This window comes from Leptonychotes weddellii, chromosome 2 (assembly GCF_054177405.1).
Source record: "Leptonychotes weddellii isolate Sample4059 chromosome 2, ASM5417740v2, whole genome shotgun sequence".
NCBI classification, from domain to species: domain Eukaryota; kingdom Metazoa; phylum Chordata; class Mammalia; order Carnivora; family Phocidae; genus Leptonychotes; species Leptonychotes weddellii.
In genome coordinates, this window is record NC_138370.1 from 22235734 (window position 1) to 22255800 (window position 20067).

General features: G+C 54.7%; 1 protein-coding gene across 1 annotated transcript; it reads right to left on the reverse strand.

Moving 5' to 3' along the window:
- Positions 1 to 1980: 1980 nt before the first annotated feature.
- On the reverse strand, positions 1981 to 18212 carry DUSP4 (dual specificity phosphatase 4). Its single transcript, XM_006740558.3, has 4 exons — positions 17310 to 18212; positions 8158 to 8303; positions 6697 to 6916; positions 1981 to 6103 (listed from the first exon to the last, which is right to left on the reverse strand). Exons 1-4 carry the CDS (start codon positions 17740 to 17742, stop codon positions 5718 to 5720), a joined length of 1185 nt encoding a protein of 394 aa, XP_006740621.1. The 5' UTR covers positions 17743 to 18212; the 3' UTR covers positions 1981 to 5717.
- Between the last annotated feature and the right edge of the window lie 1855 nt (positions 18213 to 20067).

Here is a 20067-nt window from a genome sequence, read left to right on the forward strand (position 1 = left end):
AAAGGGGTGTTGGCTGGAACCCTCACGCTGGAGCTCTGATCTGTCTTGTGAGAAATCTGACTGCTCTAAGGAGAGGGTGTGTGTTGGCGCTCCAGGTGACGTCACAGCCGAGCTCTCAGCTGAAAGCCATCCACTGCCCATCATGTGAGCACACCATTTTGTATGCCCAGCCTACCCACCTTCAGACGACAGCAGCACGAGCCGTCACTGACTGTGACCACCTGAGAGACGCCAAGGGAGAACTGCTCAGCAGAGCCTTTCCCAAGTTTCTGATCTACAAATTCTTGAGCAAAATAAAGTGGTTATTGATTTACACAACGAAGTTCTTGGGTAAATTGTCATAGTAATAGTGACAGTAATTGAAAGTTACGGTCTGGAAGTTGAATGGAAGGGGGATGGAAGAAGACAGAGCTGTATCAGGCATTCCTGAACTAGTTTTAAATCAGAAATCACCTGTGGGTCTGTAAGGTCTCTGATTCTCTAAGTTTTAAGTGGGCCCAACAAGCTCCATTTTTAAAATAATCTCCCACAGTACAAAATGATGTAAATCCCATCCCCCCACGTGGGGAGTCTCTCCCATCTCTTTATCAGTTTTCCTGCCTATTTCTGCATAAGTACTTCTCCAGGTGAAATCAGGATCATTTTGCCATGTTCCTCACAAATCCTGTTGGGTGTTTTGAGATCACATGAAATGTAGATTAATTTATGGAGAAACAATAGCTTTTCAGTATTAAGTCTGTTTATCTGAGAGCATAGTATATCCTTTGCTTTTTTTTAAGATTTTATTTATTTATTTACTTGAGAGATAGAAAGAGCACTAGGGAGAGCAAGCACAAGTGGGGGGCAGAGGGAGAAGCAGACCCCCAGCTGAGCAGGAAGCCTGATGCAGGGCTCCATCTCTGGGTCCTAGGATCATGACCTGAGCCGAAGGCAGACAACCAACCGAGCCACCCAGGAACCACTTTACGTGTTCTATGTCCCTTGGTAGCGCTTTACCATGTCCATCATATGGGTCTTGCCTATCTCTGGTAAAGTTTATTGTAGACTTTTCATTTTTAAATTATATTGTAAATGGGATCTACTACTTCTGTTTCATTTTTAATTGATATATTTACCTAAGAAGGCTATTGATTTTTTTGTATTAATGTTAGAATCAAGTACTTCCTGAATTCTGTTTCTGATGGTCTTTTAGTTGGTTCTCTTCTCTTTTTCTGACACATATCATCTGCAAACAATTTGGCTTCCCAACTTTCCAAATCCTATACCTCATTTTTTTCAAGTGCTAATCACATTGGCTAGTGTTCCCAGGTTAAATAACAGTGATGCAGTGGGAATGCATGTTTACTAATATGTTTTCGATTTACAATTTGGGAAATTCGTACCAATGGAATTTGATACAAGCAATCCACAGATCAGCACTGGGGGACCACTGACTTACATCCATTACTTTTTTCAATCTGGCCTTGAAAAATATTGCTAATTTTCATGATCCTGATGGAATATAAAGCCAGTAAAATTTCCTAAGATTCTGTGTGAGCCAGGCAGGGCCCCTTGTTATCAATAGGGCGGGGTGTCCCAGTGTGGGTAACGGCCTTATATATTCTCCTGCTATAGCCCTAATCACTTCCTGCTTAGGCTGTTTGATTGACTTCTCCCACCAAGGAGCCATCCTTGTCACGCCATCCTGTGCTTGGCCCAAAGTAGATCAGATGGAGGACGCTCTCCGTCTCTTATTGTTCAATTCTTTCTTCCCATGGGAGGCTCTTCCTGGAGACACCAGGTTCTTAGAGATGCAGGTCAGCCTGCTCCTATCACTGTCCTTGGGTGGAGTTCAGGGTGCAAAAATGGGCCCACCAGTCTACCATCTTAACGTCGCAGTCACGAAGTGCACAGGATTATCAAACGCCCCGGACCTTCTTTCGTTCCCTTCCAAGTCATCACAGCAGTGCGGTTTTCAAGGAAAGGATAAACCAGGCCAGACATGGTTGAAAATGTATTTATTTTTCTTCAAATGATCTTTTTCAAGCAATAAATAAAAAGACATGTCAACTCTTCTAAAAAACGAAACCAAACAAAAAAAAATCCCCTAAACTATATACATCCTACCGAAATACAAGCATATCAAATGTAGAAATGACATCACTCTGAAAGATGGGGCTATTTACAAAAGTTACAAGTATTGCATTGCTCTGTCTTGAAGAAGCCTCTTCCTCATATGACTCATAAGCTCTAAGGACGGGCAGGGTGCTCCTGGGGGACAGCGGTATCTCAAGAGGTGAAACTCCCCATTCTTTTCCTTGCTAGACAAGGGACATTTAAGGAAAAACCTCAACATCCAGACACTGTATTCAGGTCCCTAACAATGCTCCGCAGATCAGCTGCCCTTCAAGGGGCATGAAAGGTGCCCCATTCAGGAGGTCACATGCTCCTTGAGCTCCTGAGAGAAACCATCTTGTCCCTCCGCCAGGCTGGGACTGGCAGCAGGAACCTGCCAAGCCAGTGACAAACCCCTGGCTGTGGTTTCTGAGAGACCAGCTAGTTCTGTGTCGTTAAGACCCACCTCCAGCAGCACCTTGCTCTCCGGAAAGCAAGGTGGTTTTCCCCACCTTGGCCGCATTCGGAAAGCACCTGGGGATATTTGAAACATACGGACGCCGGGGTTCCAGCTCTGGAGATCCTGGTTTCATTGCTCTGGGACAGCCTGGTAGCAAGGTTTTCAAAACTCCCCAGTTGATGCCAATGGACAGCCAAGGTGTACCCCTGCTTTAATACTACGGACGCGGCGGCCAGGTCCCAACCGAATCAACCACCTACCGCCTTTCTGCCCACTTTCCCACAGATTTTTAAAATTTCTCTCATGGCTTCCCAACCTTGTTGAAAACTCTGGAATCCAGCTGGAATGAGCACCTGAGCAAAACGGCGTCAGGAGGCAATGACTAAAGCTTCGAGCACCCAGGCACCATTGACAGACGCTTCAGTCTAATACTTCTCCATGGGAAAGTCAAGTCTATTACCCTTAGTGCTCCACAGACATCCTTGGGTCACACAAGATTCCAGGAGGGAGCTGACCTCATCCCTTGGTCTCTAGAGAAGATCCAAGGTAGCCAACAGCACCGTTGATAGGATCAGTGAAAGTGGCAATGTTTTCTGGCCATTTCCGAAATTTTGCATCACCAGAAATCACTTCATGGGAGAGATGCCAACTGAAATCCACCTGGCCATTTGGGCTGACCCTGTGGTGGTGTCTTCATTACAGTTACTTCGAGTCATCAAAGAGACTTCCTGATGACAGAATTATGACCAGAAAAAAAAAAATCCCCTTTTCCGATCTAGCCAATTTCCTATTTTATCTCTGAGAGTTCTGAGACTCAGGCTGTTATCAAGTACAAAGAAAATGGCTTTATAAATAGCAGTTTGACACGGTGACAGAAGACTTGAATTGGAAAGCGGGGGAAAGACATGTTTGGGGCTGGTCCTGAGCTCCGACTGTCCGTGTGGTTGGAATCCAGTCTGGGAAAGCACGACACACAGGTTTTGGCAAATGTACACTTGTCCTATAGAAAGTGAGTCGGTTCCAGGTTGCCTGCCCTCCCCCTGCCGCAGGCTCGCCCACTCACCAGGTCTATCCGCTCTTGCAACCCATAGCTCTCGTAGCTGCAGAGCTCACTGGACCTCACTAATCACAAAACACAGAGCAACTTCCAGGAATCAAGGAAAAAGTAGGAACGGCCAACTGTGCCATCTCTAAATAGGTCCATTGTCCAGGAACCCCAACCCCTCACCTCACCCCTACCTATTCAGCCAAGCAGCTCCCGGGGACGGAGGGAGCCTCTGGCTTTTCTAAAAACAGGAAGCGGGAACTCTGACCTCACCCAAAGACAGGGCTTGACAAAGGCAGGACGAGAGATGCCAACACAGGTTCATGTTTGTGGAAGGAAATGTAATGAACCTGGTCCTGTCTGGGATGCCAGGATGAGAAAGAGCATTCCACCGCTATTCTGACATTGAGGCTTGAAGTTATTCAGGGATGAGCAAGAATGTTCATTTAGATCTAGACTCACAAGGGGCTAAAAAAACCAAAAAAAAAAAACAAAAAACCCAAAAAACAAACATGCTCTCATCTCTAGACAAGTTTGCAAATACCTCTAAGCTGACACTCTGTAACACTGTTCCACTCTACCACAGATGAAGTAACATGTAGCTTCCCTCTTCCCTCCCCCCAAGCCCAACCCGCAGAAAACATCCGTCTCCCTCCGAAAGCCTTAGCTCCCTTTGGAAAGGCCCCTTAAAAGGGCATTATCCCAAGAGAGAATTCCACAACGGCGCCTGCGTGCCCACGGTGCCCAGGATAGAAGCCCAACAGCCGGCTCCCAAGCAAAGGGTCTAGCCAGCTCCTTACACCCTCTTCCATTCTAGACCTGAAACACGGTGTTCACTCCCCTCTTACTCAAATAAGGGCCTTTAAAAATATTCACCCAACCCAGGAGTTTTAAGAAGGCAAGAACTTGCTGTACTTCCCTCTAAGCAAACCTGGTAACACGAAAAACGCCGATTTATGCAGAAGAGAAAAAAGGTGGTGCTTCCAATCACCAGAGGATGCACGTCAGGTCCATCTCTAGTTAGCTGCTTGCCCCAAGGGCTTCGCTCCACGATTCACTGTAGGACAATCTTAGTTGCACCCCATTTCCCAGGAGCACCTTTTACGACAGGGCATTTATCACAGATGATAAACAAGTCTTCCGGAAGGGCTGTGAGAAAAGGCTCCCACCGCCAAACTGAATTACTGATCCTGAGAAAAGGCTCTATCATGGAGACCTAGAGCCGCTTTCGTGTTCCCTGTACCCAGGAACCAGCTTCAAAAGGAATCAGAAAGCAGTCCTTCCCTTCTTCCTCCTGCCACCCCACGCTTCCTGCTTCTCAGTGACAACCAGTGCCCACTGACCCTCAGGCTACCTGCTCCGGACCTGGGACACACGGTCCAGTTCCTAACCGCCTTGACGTTTGCGAGCCATCAGGCTCCGCGGCAGGGCATCGACGGAAATATATCCTAAATTCACCGTCACTAGGCTCCTTGCACTTACATCCTCTGAGGAAATTCTTAATAAATACTTTTATTTATTATTAAGCATCATTATCCACCTGTTGGTGATTTCGAAAGGAAAACCAGGTCCTGTAAGATTTCTTAAAAAAACAAAAACAAAACCTGTTCCAAGAACAAAAAAGGAGGAAGCACACAGAACCAGGCACTTCTGGCAAACTTGTTTTTTCTTTTTGTCCCTTTCTCACCCCCGCACCCCACCCCTGCACCCCTTAATAAAACTGGGTGGGCACATTTGCCAGGATCTGTGGGTTTCATAACTTCAAGCCTTACTGCTTAAAAAAATGAGGTAAGAAATTCCTATCTGAAAAGTAACACGGACACACAAACCAAACCGAGGTCTTCCCTGCCCGCCGAGGCAGCCGTTATTGCTCTAGGTTGGAGTGTTTTGTTTGTCTGCTTGTAAGGTGTTTTCGAAGTCCTTATTGCCATTCTAGCTGGCCCCGGAGGAGGGGATTTGGGGGGCGGGTGGGGGGAGTGCTTGGTCGCCGGGCCCTCGCGCTGTCAGTCCCCGCGGGCGCTGCCCACCCCGCGAGCCCCGCAGAGCCCCGCAGAGCCCCGCAGAGCCCCGCGGAGAGCCGGCGCCGGGCTCGGGCTCGGATCAGGGCTCCCCGCGGCCCTAGCAGCTGGGGGAGGTGGTGATGGGGCTGTGCAGGTACGGAAGGCTGCTGGGGGCCGCGTGCACACCCACCGACACCGGGAAGCTGAAGACAAACTGCGACGTGGGGGTGGGGGTGGCCTTGCCCCGCTCCCGCAGGGGCCCGGAGGGGCTGGCGGCCTCCACGGCGCAGGACGTGGCCAGCACCTGCGACTCGAACTGCAGCAGCTGCCCCATGAAGCTGAAGTTGGGCGAGATGATGCTCCGCCGCTGCTTGACGAACTCGAAGGCCTCCTCCAGCCTCACGCGCTTCTTCATCATCAGGTAGGCCAGGCAGATGGTGGCCGAGCGCGAGATGCCCGCCTGGCAGTGAACCAGCACCCGGCCGCGGCGGTCCTTCACCGCATCTGGGGCAGAGAGCGCGCCGCGGTTAGTGCCCTGCGCGCCCCCACCCCCCGGGGTGGCCCGGCGGCAGGTGTGGACAGTGGGGGCGGCGGGAGGGCGCCTGAGGAGTGTTGGAGGAGGGGCACTCCCATTCCTAGTGAGGAGGGGGCGGGGAGAAGCCCACCGCAAGGGACTCTAGCGTTCCACCCCTTCTGGGCTATTTTTGAGACTTCACCGAACAAATGCACTGAGCTTGGGAAAAACCCGGGTTCAAGCCGGTTAAATCCCAACATACCTCCAAGGATTTCCATTTGCAGAAACAAAAACAATGACCCCACTTCTCCCATCATTTGTCTTCCTCCCCATCCCCAAAGCCTTATCATCTGGACGTCTGGAGCCGGGCAAGGAAAACGGTATTGGCTGGGTAGGCTGACGGCTCGGGAGCGGGAGCCGATCTCCCTATCCCCCCTGCAACACGACATCCGGGCGGCCAGCCTCCCTTAGAGGCGTACACCCTGGACGCAGTGTCCCCCAAGCCCCTCCTCCAGCGGGCCAGGACTCGGGGTTCCCTGCCGTCCTCCCGCCCTGGCCGGCGTCCACCGCAGCGCCAACCTACCGATGTACTCGATGGCCTCCATGAACCAGGAGCTGATGTCCGCCTTGTGGTTGTCTTCCACCGGGATGCACTTGTACTGATAATGTCCTTCAAAGTGGTTCGGGCAGTCAGAGGAGACATTCAGCAGGGCCGAGATCCCCAGGGCATCCAGCATGTCCCTCCGGGCAGCGTGGTACGCACTGCCGAGGTAGAGGAAGGGAAGGATCTCCACGGGACCCCCCTGCACCAGAAAGGGAAAGCAAAGGCCCCCGGACATGGTGAGTGTAAGGCGCCCAGGAAAAGAGCTGGGATGCTCCGGACGGGGAGAGGGAACCTGCCCGAGGTGGGCTTTCACAAGCCCTGGGGAGAACGCCTGGGGACACAGCCCTCCCAGCTTTCCCCTGCACCTGCTGGGGCTCCCGGCGAATGACAGGCCCAGGGGGCTTCTCTGGCCTTTCCACTCGGCTCTGCTGTGAGCAGAGAAGCGGGGCCGGTAAAGCCTGGTGGGCCCCCCCGCCGGTTCAAGCAGCCCGCCTCCGCCCTGAGACATGAAGAGGCAGACGCCATGCTGGTCTTGCCACGCCATCTGCGACATTCATCTACACCTAGCTGGTGTGTGGTCAGGTGGCACGCTAAAAACGGGTGTTATGTCAGCCTCACAGGCTAGAGGAGGCGCCTTGGCAATATGAGGTAACGTCGGCTTAATTCGTGACATTTTCTGAGTCACATCAACTCAAAATGATCTGGGATCTGGGAGCAGAGTTGCTGGACCCCATAAATTCACCCCATCTAATGAAAGAGCGAGAGTCGCCTCGTAAGGAATATAGCAGCTTAAGCTGGTTTTCTTTTTTTTTTTCTTTTTAAAGATTTTATTTATTTATTTGAGAGAGAGAGAATGAGAGAGAACACATGAGAGGGGATAGGGTCAGAGGGCAAAGCAGACTCCCTGCCGAGCAGGGAGCCCGATGCGGGACTCGATCCCGGGACTCCAGGATCATGACCTGAGCCGAAGGCAGTCGCTTAACCAACTGAGCCACCCAGGCACCCCTTAAGCTGGTTTTCTTAGCGGAGGGCTGGCCGACCATTTATGTCCACTTGGCATTTACAGTGGGTTGTGCACGGAGGGGGTGGCCTCAGGTCCCTGGGCCGCGCCTTCAAAGAAGGGTGCTCTCTCAGCTTTCTACGTGGCCTGTCACACACTTCCGATTTCAGCAATCCTCGCCTGCCTGCACGTAACTTCAGAGGCTAAGTCGGAAAGGTACGTCTTTGTATTTTTCCGAGTGAGGCTAATAAGAGGGAAGGGGGAAGAATCCCAAGGATCAAATGGACCCTCCCCAACACCCCACCCCAATACTCAGGGTTCACTACATTCTCCCCAAACTGAGGGACTCTGTCCCAAACCCCTGAAAAGCAGAAACCTGAAAATAAGCCCCCTTGCCCCCACGTTGCCGCTTCCTCCCGGGCTCTGGGCCCCGAGTCTACCTGGTCGTGCAGTGGGGTTCCACAGGAGCTGCAGTTCACGTCCAAGGATTCGGCAGCGCTGGGGGGCACAGCCGGTGGGAGGGCTGCCAGGGCCTTGGTTTTGGAACAGAATTCTGGGTACTCGGAGGAAAACCTCTCATAGCCACCTGTAAAAGAGAAATATGGTCAGGTTAATAGGGTCACTAAGCCAGCAGGAAACCAGAAAGTACTTGAGTCCTACCCCTAGACTGAGGAGAATGGCTGCGAAGCTGGGGCTGGCTGGATCTACACTGGCCACCGGGTGGCGCTGTGGGCCCAGAGATAATGGCTGTGGAGCGCGCCTCATTTGGCGGGGACTCCATCCTGAAGGCTGGAAGGAAAGTTTTAGGAACGAGACAGGTTCGGGATGCAGATACAGAAAGGAGGACGTGCAGGGGGTATGCCGAAGAGACCTTCCCCATCAGCTCCTGAGGGTGATGATAAAGCATGGAAGACAGGATGGCCACTGGGGGTTCCCACAAGTAGGGAGGCAGCCTGGTGCCAAGCCCTGGGACCTACCAAGATGTCCGTCATCCCCCAACTCCAGCCCTTCCTTTGGAGAGGTTCTCAAATGTGGGAGAGAAGGAAAAAAAAATTACCCTGGCACCAGCCCTTCTGGATCTCAGCAACAGAACAGATGCCAATCGCCCGGCCTCCCGAACAGCTGTTCCATCAACAAGGGGCCAAAATAAGAGGAAACGGGCTTAAATACAAATCCCTCTTGCTACATACAGGTTTGGGGCAAGGCAGGATTTCCTGCCCTGAGAGTTGCTAGGCTCTGGAATGGTTATCTGTGGGATCGTCTTCCGGGGAAGGGAGGTCTTTTAAGTAAAAAGAGATAAAGGGCCAACTTCTCCGGAACAGTGTTAGTGCTGAGCAGAAAGGTGCCGGCTGGCTGGGGGTGGGCAGAGATGTAGGCAGAGGGGCAGGGGGACAACCAGGAGGACAGAGACGCCTGGCCAGTATCTGATTCACTTGGGAGCGCCGGGACTTGGCTTGGCGAGTAACTCAGCGTCTACTATCCACGTGTGGCCATGCCTGTATTTTTATTTTGCAGTTTCTGTAGGACCCACAGTGGATCATAAATTAATTCAGGAGAGGCTGCAGGTTGCCGAACAACCACTCCAACGGACCCGTTCACCCACCGGTCACGTCGGTGGCTGGCACAGCTAAGTGTCTGTGTGTAAGCGGTGTGGGGCCAGTGTGCCCTGGGACCATTCGTGGGAACCTTCCAACATGCAGACATGCGCCAGTGAGTCAATGACTTGCCCAAATCCCACTCCCCTGCCCCTAGAAAATACTGCTTTGCAGAGGAAGGGAAATGATTCTTCGCCGCATCAGGACGCTTACAGAAACACAGTATACGGTTTTTCCTCTGAGCCCCCCCTCTTCTGTGTTCCCCTCCATTGCCTCCCTTGGGATAGAAATGGCTATCTCCCTGCTCACCGGCCTCGCTCCTGCTGAGTCACAACCACCAGCCTCCCCGGAAGGAAAAACCCGCTTGAGGGGCCAGGACTGGCAGTTCCAGGCGCGTTGGTGGCCTTCGCGTAGTCATCTCAGCACAGGGGCACCCCTGCTGCCCATTAGCACCCCTTTTTCCCGATAAGGCTACAAACATGGCTGTCCCAAATGCAGTGAAGAGAGGATGGGGGAAGAGCCAGCCAATGTCTTTAGCTGCGGCCCCTAAGACAGGACTCAGGGCAACCTCCCTCACTGTTCTCCCTTGGATGGGGGAAAGGGAAACGGATCAGTCAACAAACCGTTGGTGAACACCAACTATAGGATTTGAAGATTTTTAAGTTAACTCATCTCTGTGTTTATATTCCATAATTTGAGCTATTCATATACATCTTTTTTTTTTTTTTTCACAGAAATGTAAGGCCTGGGCGGTGCCCTCCATAAGTGCATCACCGAGACAGGCAGACTAGCAGTGCCCACCGGCCAGTGGCCGGGGGGGGGGGGGGGGCAGAGCGGGGGGGGCCAGGGCCAGGCGGCAAGGTCACAGAGGAGGAGCAACCCCGCCCTCCCCGGAGCAGCGGAAGTGGGAGGGGCCTCAGAGTGATTGACACCGTGTTCTTCCCATAGCTGAGAAGGCACGCGGCAGGGAACCAGACGGACGCGCCTTCAGACTCGCAGGTCTGGGTTGCATGCCAACCCGGGAAAATCATCAACCGTGCGGCCTAGGGCTGTCATGGACCCTCTCTGAGCCTCTCCCTCATCTGTAAAATGCGATGAACCGTCGGGGCCCGGCGGCGTCCTTCGAGGCCCCGCTTGGAAGAGCCAATGCTCTGCGCCTGGCCCCGGAGAGACATATAATGAAGGCTTCCTCTTGTGGCACCTACAAGGGGACCCAGCATTACTGGCAACTTCCTAGGCTTTGAACAGCCTTCTCCTCCCGGGCTTTACTGTTTTTTTCCACTCACGGTCCTGAGATCTGGTCGTGGGACAGTAGAAGGGCAGGCATCGCCCTGTCTGAGCTCCAGGACCTTTCCCCCTCGGGGACATCCGCTGCCTCGGGGTGGATCCTCAGCCAACCCCACAGGCAGAGAGCGGAGCAGCAAGCACAGAGGGCTCCGGCGGGGGCCGTGGTGGGCAGGGGGCAGGGGGCAGGCGGCCAACTGGGCAGGACAGAGGTGACCCGGGGCCAGACCAGGCTTGAGGGGGGCCATTTGTCATGCCCCCCCCTAAAGCCCCCAGACCTCTCCTAACAGGGCAGAGAGGGTGGGAGGAAACAGCATTAGAATGGAACAGAAACATTATGACTGAAGTCAGTTCCCTCTGGCAGATCTTTAAAGAACACGCAGAAAGGAACCAAGTGAGGAAGCAGATTAGCCCAAGGGACTGAAGCATCCCAGGCCAGGGCCAGCAATGAGAGGGTTTTTCCCTCCTGAGCTGTCACTAGCTTCAGAGGATCCATTACAAGGAGCAGCACCAAAGGAGGTCCTTCTTGCAGGCAGATGAGCTGCACTGGGCCAGGACGTGTCGGACGAGTAGAACTGGCAATGACGGTGGGCCAAGAGTATGCAGGCAGGGTGGTAGGGGCAGAAGCCTGCAAGTTAGGAAACCACCCACGCCCACACCCCACAAGAGCATCCATCCTCTACGGCCATCAGCGCCATGTTAGTAAAAATGATAGCCACTGTTATGAAGGGGAAATGCCCACTGTGTGCCAGGCTCTTCCCAAACATGGGTCCAACCAGCAGCCCTTGAGGTGACTGGCCCCGATGTTACAGAAGAGGAAACTGAGGCGCAGGGCCACCCCCAAGTAAGGGCAGGGCCAGCGTTCAGCCCACTGGCCTCAAAGCCACCTGCTAGTCTGGCCATCAGGAGCCCACCCTGCTGGTTTCACCGCGTTGAAGACACAGAATGTTCTGGCAAAACCAGAAAGGATCTGAACAGGACACTCCTGACATTTCACCAAACTCTGCTTCTTCCCAGGGCTTTTCAAACTACAGGTTGTCACTTAGAAGTCATGAGCAGCACGTTTTAATTAACAGGATATAACAGAATAGAAACCTCTAGAATGAATTTTATTTAAATAAAATAAATTTTTTCGGAACTCTGGTTTCAGGTGTGACTGTGTCCCTACAGGGTCGTGATGTCAGGATTTCAGACTGCATCATCTTTAAGTGCCAATACTCTGTGATCCTAAACGTCACAAACTTCATTTGCAAACTATGAACTGACAGCAAGCGTCTCTGAGATCTGCTTTTCGAGCTCCTGAATACAATTTCATGACACATACACCAATGACTTTCCACCTGTTCTGTGTCCAACAGAATTCCACAACAGATAATCTGATTCATTTTGACCCGTTTTTCCCGTGTTCTTAATAACAGACTTTCTAGTCTTAAAGTTCTCATTTTCTCATCTTCATTTTGAAACTTGAGAGGCTAGAAGGGAGAAAAGGAATATAATAATGCCTCCCCACCCCACCCCCGCTCAACTTTCTTGAGGAATAGCTGAACTCCACACTCTTTTTCTCACACTCATACAGCAAGACAACTGTCACAGCTTACTGCAAAGGACGACCCACTGGCCACACATCCATACAGAGCTGGGACGGTGTGCATAAAAGTGTTCTAGAAAATACTCTAGGATACTTCCCCTGATGTGGGCGTTAACTCAGTAAGTGCCCCGGTAAATCCTGAGCAGTACTGAAAATGTACCTAAGTGAGCTTCTCACGCTGGGACCCCAGGCACAGACCTGTGTGTCCTGCACCAGGTGGCTGACACCTAATGCCCACACTGGAGCTGGGTCCGGGTTGTCCTCCCTCCCAGAACTTCTGGCCTATCTGCTCCGTTCCGCTGGCTTCCGTTGGAGAGTGAACTTTTCTTCCTGTCAAACTGCCTTTGTCAGGAGGCAACTGCCTCCCAGTAAGGAAACTGGCTATCTGGTTTCAGATGTTCTGATTTTTTAAAGGAATTTCTTGGCTCCTTAAGAAGGCCGCCCTCGGGGCGCCTGGGTGGCTGAGTCGGTGAAGGGCCTGCCTTCGGCTTAGGTCATGATCCCGGGGTCCTGGGACCAAGTCCTGGCCCAGGCTTCCTGCTCAGCAACTAGTCTGCTTCTCCCTCGGCCTCTGCCCCTCTCCCCAGCTCATGCTCTCTCTCTCTCTAATAAATAAATAAAATCTTAAATAAAAAAAAAAAGCCACCCTCCCTCAGTCCTGTGTAGCCCACCTCCCCTCTCAGCCTATGAGGACAAGCCCAAGGTAGCTGTGATGGGCTTAATAACTATCAGGTTTTCACTTTCAATTTGTACCGACACCCCATCTTCAGTTACTTTTGCTCGTTGGAAGCATCCAGTTCAAATGATGCAAAAAGCAGTGAGTTTGCTTCATTCGTTGTCATTCTTTAATGAATTGCACTTCATTCAGGAAGTTAGAGATTATCTTTAAGGCCTACCATTTAGTGTAATTCTGATGCTCTCAAGCCTTGGCTGTCATGGGCATTGTGTCATGTTTGTAAGAAGAAAAGCGCATCCATTTCTCTTTGGGTGGAGGAGGTGTGCAACCTCATGCCCCCCGGGGTTTGCTGTTTGATGCCACTGACCTTGGGGCGAGGGAGGGGATTAGGATGGGCTGGGCAACTGGGGACAGAGAGAGACAAGACAATTACCAGAGTTAGCAGGGCTGCTGGCTGAGCACTCCCCACTCCATCACCGGCCTTGTGGGCTGTTTCCTACAGGGAACAGTGCCTGGGGTCCCAGCGTGAGAAGCTCACTTAGGTATAGAAAGTGTCACGTCACCATCTGTACGGTCAGGCCCTAGGACTAGAGCATATCTGAGTTCCAACCTGGAGGAAGAAGCTAGACTATCTAGTTGATCATCCTTTCTCAAAACAGCGCCAGGACAACTTTTAAATCAGAACTCAAATAAAAATGGACAAAAGTCCTGAGCTGAGATGAATTTTAGACAAAAGTAAAATAGTGTTTTTATACCTAAAATCTTCTGCGTAAGACTGACTTATTTGAGAGTATGAGAGGCAAAGAATGACTTCTATTAGGGTAAGAAAATGCTCTTTTTGTCTTTCTGTTATGACCAAGGTCTAAAACCCCAATCCTAGGATTTACGAAGGAAAGAGAAAGGGACTTCAAAGGAGATGTGTATTGTAATAAAATCTGAAAAGCTGAAATTTCTAAACTTTCCCTAAAAATGCCTTACAGGATTTTAAATAAAGTAAACTTAGAGGAGAAAGGAAAAAAAGGGGGGGATGGGAATCTTTTACCAGCAAAAAGACCAGAAAATGTAGTGATTTACGTGATTGCTCTTAGCAAAACTTGGATACTATTAGGAAATGTAAAGGCGAGGCAACATTTTATTGATATTAAGTAACATTTACTCTTTTTTTTTTGGAGATGGTCTTACTCATTTTTTTTTTAAAGATTTTATTTATTTATTTGAGAGAGAGAGAGCACATGAGAGGGGGGAGGGTCAGAGGGAGAAGCAGGCTCCCTGCCGAGCAGGGAGCCGGATGCGGGACTTGATCCAGGGACTCCAGGATCATGACCTGAGCCGAAAGCAGTCGCTTAACCAACTGAGCCACCCAGGCGCCCAAGTAACATTTACTCTTAAAACTGTGAATTCTTGCATGTGGTATTAGTTAACTACCAGCCATGAGCAACCACTGTCCTTCCAAATGGCAGAAAGAGAAAACAGATTTTGAAGCACCATTAGTTGGTAGAACTAGAGAGCCTTCGGCTGGGGTGTATAATATAACTTCTGAAAATATTCTGCTGCGTTTCTGTCCCCACAGGTTGGCAGAGACCAACACTCGGGTCTTCCTCTGGCTTAACCTCTGACCACTTTTACTCCACACTCACCAAATGAGACCTACACACAGTCCCATTACATGAAAATTGAAATGAGCAACTCTGATGGGAACCATATCAGCCAACCCCTAACCCATTAGGGCATTTACTAAAGATAATCTAAGGGGCTTTCCTCCTGCTCACCAGTGCTTCCCTTTAGTTCTCTGCCCCCAGAGTGCCCTCCCACGAACCCATATTTTCTACACCAGAACTTAGGAGGCTTGCTTTCTTCTCCCAGCCAGGTGCGAGAAGACACTTTCCGGGTGTTCCTGGCCTCACTAGGGATGCCTTTTCATTAGAGGGCCAAGAGGAGGAAGAGGAACGGTGTTGAAGCTTCCTCTCCTTAGCACATGTATGAGAAGAAGCTGGGTTACATAGAATATGCCCTGTTAACCTGGCAGACCTTCTACCATCACTGCAGACCTAGCCCCTCACCACCACCACCACCACCCACCCAGCCCTCTGAATTTGAGGCGACTGCTCCCAAAGGCAGACTCCTTTTGCTTAGAAGACACAGCGAAACCTTTCCTGGCTACTCCCCGGGCCTGGTCCTGCAGAGGCATTGGTTCTACCTGCTGCCCAAGCCTGGACGCTCGAGGATGTGGACTTGGAGAAAACCTGGCGTCGCCCTCCCTGCCCCACCAGGTCAGACCCTAGAAGACTCCTTTTCCTTTGGCCAGGGACCTCGCTAACGGCCAGGGGGCTGTCATTTTCCCCCGAGGCTCCTGTCCTACGAGGGGGCTGTCATTGTACCCAGAGGCTCCCGTCTTACCCCGAGCATGAGCCTCGAGCCTCGCGGCGAGTCGGCGGCGCGGCTCTTCCGGAGGGATCCGGTTCTGGGCTCTCCCCGCGGGACCAGGGAGGTGCCACGAGCCGGAGAAGGAAACCTTAAAAATATGCCTTCCCTCCCCGGGGCTTAGGTGTCCTCGCGCCCGGAAGCCCAGGGGCCGAGGTCCCCGAGCTGCTGCTCTAGGGCGATCCCCTCCGGATTTCTTCCAGGAAGAAAAACAAAACAAAACGCACCCAGACTCCACGTGGGTCTGCACGACCTCCAGAAGGGCCCTGGCTTCAGAGGCCCGCGAAGGAAGGCGCAGGTTTGGGCTCTAAATCAGGAGAGGAGTCCAGCGCAGCGCGGCACGGAGAACGCTCCGGCCAGCCCGTGCCCCTGGCCGGGCCCATCGCCCCGGAGAAATTTCTCTCCCCGTTGCCACGAACGCCAGGGGTGGGGAGGAGAGGGCTGCGGTGCTCCACAGCCTCGCCCCCCACACTGGCGCGGGAGGAGGCTGGCCGTGCGTCCGCCGGGGGCTCCCGGGCACTGCTCGGCCACCAGGCAGGAGAGGCCGCCGGGTCCCGGGCTCAGGGCCGGTCGTCCCGTGCAACCCCTTCCCTGCACTTTCTCTTAAAGCGCTTTGCGGAGAAGAGAGGAGGATTAGGCTCCCTCGGCGGTGCAAAAGGCAGCCCTCACAGAAAGAGAAAAATCAGCAAAATCGCCTTAGTAGTTCAACCAAAGGTCAACAGCAGCATTTCCCCAGCAGCTGACAGGTCAAATGGCCAGGAAACAACTGGCGAGAACAAAGCCCCCCGCTGTTCGACAGGGGCGAGCCCCGCTCGCCGGCACTGAGTGAGGTTGTTGTGCTTTTTGGAAAGGGCGGCGGGGAGAGGTTTCCGCCCCTCCTCCCGCCACCACCTCCCTTCCTCTCGGGTGAGCAGGTCCGGAGGGAAAAGGAAAGGAGGGAGGAGGCGAAGGGCGCTTGCAGGGAAAAGAGCGGCTCTTTGAAGGCCTGGGTCTGAAACGCTTCGCGGGTTCGGAGGCCGGGACCGGACGCCGGCGAAAGAATGCGCGGAATGCGGCGGTGGGAGGCAGGGGCGCAGCGCGGCAGGGGCGCCCCTACCCACAGCCCGTCCTGCCCCCCCCCCCCGCCGCCTCGCGCGGGGACCGCCAAGGACCGCGGCTCCTCCAGGCCGGGCAGGTGCGGCCGGCGCACCGTCCCTCCGGTCACTTAGCACGCGGTCCTTTGGGGGTTTCTGACTTCCAGATTTGACAAGAACTCGCGTCCCCGAAGAGTTGCGCCACGGTTCACTTAAAGCAGGCACGCGCCGCCAACAGAGCGTCGAGAAGCGGGTCTGAACAAAAGGTCGTACGTCTCCGCGGCCTGGGTTGAAGGGGCGCCGTCCCATCGCGCGCTCCCCGGATACTCAGTCCTCCCGCCCCCCTGCTCCCGGAGCTGGGGTCTAGCCCAAGGCGGGAGAAGTTGGCCACCTTCCAGGCGGAGCTCGGAGTCGGGCAGCAGGGGACGAGACACAGCTCCACACAATGTGCGCAACCCGAGCTGCCTTCCTGCGTTTACGGAGCCGTTCCCACTTGGGCGCTCACCCTTCACCCTCTTCCCCACCTCTAGGATTCTCGGGACTCGGCGCAGGGCCCGGGCACGCCAAGCCAACAGGCCTGACCTGTCCCCGCCCGCACAGTGGCACTGGGAGCACCCCCCTGGACTATAGGTGGGCAACGCAGTGGAGTCGCTTCGCCTAAGAGGCCCGACGGTCAGTGAGTGTAAATAAACGCAGCGGCTCCGAAGAGTACGGACTTGCAGGTGACAGAGGAAACGCACCCTCACCGTCTCTGAGGACTTCGGGCGCGCTCGCACTTGCACGCAAACGCACAGAAACCTTGCAAACCCCTGCACACCGGCGCGCACAAAGCAGCGCGCGGGGATCCTCGCGGCCACGAATCCCTCCGGGCACTTCTTCCCCTGCCCACTAAGGCGCAGGCCGCCGAGCCCCGCTACATCTCCCCTCCGGCTCGCGCCCCGGCGCCCGAGTTTACCTTTAAGCAGGCAGATGTCGGTGCGCTCGGCGTTGCGGCGCAGCGCCTGCACTACCAGCGACACGGTGCTGTCTTCGCGGAGGCTCTCGGCGCGCGGGCTGCGCTCGTCGTAGACGATGACCGCCGAGTAGAGACCGGAGCGCAGGCGGGCGCGCACCTCCTCCTCGGCGGGCAGGATCTGCTCCAGGCTCACAGAGCCCTTGGCCCGCCGCCGCACGATGGTGTTGCAGCGCACGTTGACCGAGCCTCGGATGTAGCCCGCGCTGTGCGCCAGGAACGGTCTGCAGTCCAGCAGCAGGCACTTGCCGCCGCTCAGCAGCCCCAGGGTGCCGTGGCCGCCGCTGCCGCCCGCGCCGCCGCCGTTCTCCTCCCGGTTCATCAGCCTTTTGAGCACGCTGCAGTCCATCTCCCGCAGCTCCTCCACCGTCACCATGGTCGCCGGGCACGCGAGGAGGCGAGGCACACCTGGGCCGGCTGGGCTGCAGGAAGGGGCAAGCGGGGGCTACGGGAAGCGCGTGCAGAAGTGGCCGCAGACTTGGCCCCCACGGCCTCCCGCGGGCGGACCTCTTCTCCCCGGTCCCCTTCCTCCCGCAGTCTCGCCGTTACATAGCAGTCCGAGCGGCCTCGGGCACCCTGCAGCACCGCGCGCGCTGCCGAGGGGGAGGTGGCGGTGGAGGGGAGTGTGTTTACGGGAGAGGAGCACGGGCTCCCTTCTGTTGTGGCCTCTATTGTATCTGGTCCGTTGTGCTGCTCCCGCCGGAGCCGCCACCGGCGCTGCCGTCCCGGCCGCCGCTCCCCACCAGCAGCCGGAGCTCCGCGCACTGCCCCAGCCAGAGTTCCCTCTTTGGCTTATAGATGTATTAATGCTCCTCCGCTCTCCCCCGGGAGGGAGCAGATTCATTACTACCTCCCGAGGCCCCGCCTCTTGCCATTCCGGGCCTCGCGCCCTCCCCCCGCGCCGGCTCCCCGCCCCATCCCGGCTCCCTCCGCCCCCTCCCTTGCGCGTGAATGGAGTGAGGGCCGCTGGCGCCCAGTCATGGGAACGCGACGTCACAAAGAGCGGAGTAAACAGGGCGCTCGGCGCTCGCCGTCAGGCCCATTCATAAAACCGAGACCTAGAGGAAGAGGGAGGCGGCCTCCGACCGGCAGGCGAGCGGCAGCGCCGGGACTTTGTGAATGGAGCGCGGCGGCGACGGTCGCGGTCGGCGGGCAGTCCCCGGCCTCCGCGGCGCGCGGCCCGCCCGACACTAGTCGCCGTGCAGCCAGTCCACCCCGCCGCGGCGGTGCGGCGTTCGGCGTACGGAGAGCGGCCAGCCAGGAAGCCGGCCTAACGGAGGCCGGGGCTCGGTTTGGAGGTTTCGTTCCTTTTCGCCTCCGTGCTTCCCCCTTCGCAGCCTCGCAGGTCTCCTCCGGCGCACCGGAGTGGAGGGGGCCACGTTGCCCCGCTGCCCAGCGGGCACGGCCCGGGCTTACGGAGTGCGTTCCGCCTGGCCGGTCGTTTTCTCAGCGCGACTCCTCAGACGTTAGCTTATGCATTAGCGCGATCGATTTTCATCCCCCGCCATTAAATCAGCCTTATAGCTTCCCGAGGAACGCGGGCAAGCCCCAAAGTACAAGATGAAAGAGAAATGCCCTCCTGCCCCGAAGCCCGGTAATAGCGAGGTGTTGGGTTTGTTGCTTTACGACCCAGAGGGCGGCATTAATTGTCGGAATGTTGTTCCTACGGAGGAAGGCAGGGGTGCCACTCCCGTCCACGCTTCCTAAAGATCCTTATTGAATCCCGGTTTGGGGGGAAAACCCGACGTTCTGGGCTTTTGGAAAAGTCCTCACCTCATCTTGCATACATGTGAATTGTTTTCTCAGGAAATGACAATTAGGGTCTACAGTGGGGTGCGAAGCTAGACCCTGAGAAACTGACGCGTAAAGGATTTAATAAGTTCTGAGGGCGATTCCATCCCTCTTTCCAGGTCCTGTAGCGTTCTTCCCGCCCCCAGTTTTACTTAGGCATTTAATTTCCCAGAGGCCGCTTTTGGCAGGGGGTATGTGCGCGCCGCGGTGGGGACACGACAGAAGCCAAAAATTATTCGCCCGACATCTTGCCAAATCTTGTTAGTGAGAATTAACCACCGAGGCGGGGGTGGGTGGGTGAGTACTGCAGGACTCGCTCGCGGCCCCGGTAGCAGCGGAGTCGAGTCTTCCATTCCGGGTCCCTCCTGGAAACACGACCCCGGCAGCGAAGGCCGCGGAACCCGCGGGGGCCTTCCCGCCCCCAACTCGGCCTTCCGCTCGGCCTTTGTTGCTGGCAGAGCGGCTCCCTGGAGCTCTCACCTCCGGGCCCCCAGGGCCCCCTCCACTCCCCTACCGGGTCTCGGGAGGGGACCTCCACTTCCGAGGCCTACCACCCGCGCTCCCCTCCCGCTGCGCCGCGAATCCCCCTTTGCCCGGGTCGAGTAGGGGGATCTTCCTTTTCCCTCGGACTGCAAAATGGCTCGGCTCGGCTCGGCACCGCGAGGATCCTGTCTCTATTTAGAATTTAATATTTTGTTCATGGATTTTTTTTTTTTTTTTGCAATTGGTTAATTTTCATTGTCTTTAAAAAGCGCTGCATTTTTGAACACTGACTTTTTACGAAATTTTACGCCAGGGGCACGCCGATCAGGGGCCACAGCTGCGCACCGACCGAGGTCCCCGGGGGGCGGCCCTGGGGCGCCAGGCACTCGGGGTGGGGGGTCAGCAGTCTAAGGCTCGCTGCGTGGCC

Coding starts and splice junctions, on each gene's coding strand:
- DUSP4 (XM_006740558.3), bottom strand. CDS start 17,742: ATGGTGACGGTGGAGGAGCTGCGGGAGATGGACTGCAGCGTGCTCAAA. Junction 8,304..17,309: donor CGACATCTGCCTGCTTAAAG/GTAAACTCGGGC, acceptor TCTCTTTTACAG/GTGGCTATGAGAGGTTTTCC. Junction 6,104..6,696: donor GGAGGCCATCGAGTACATCG/GTAGGTTGGCGC, acceptor TCTCTGCCCCAG/ATGCGGTGAAGGACCGCCGC.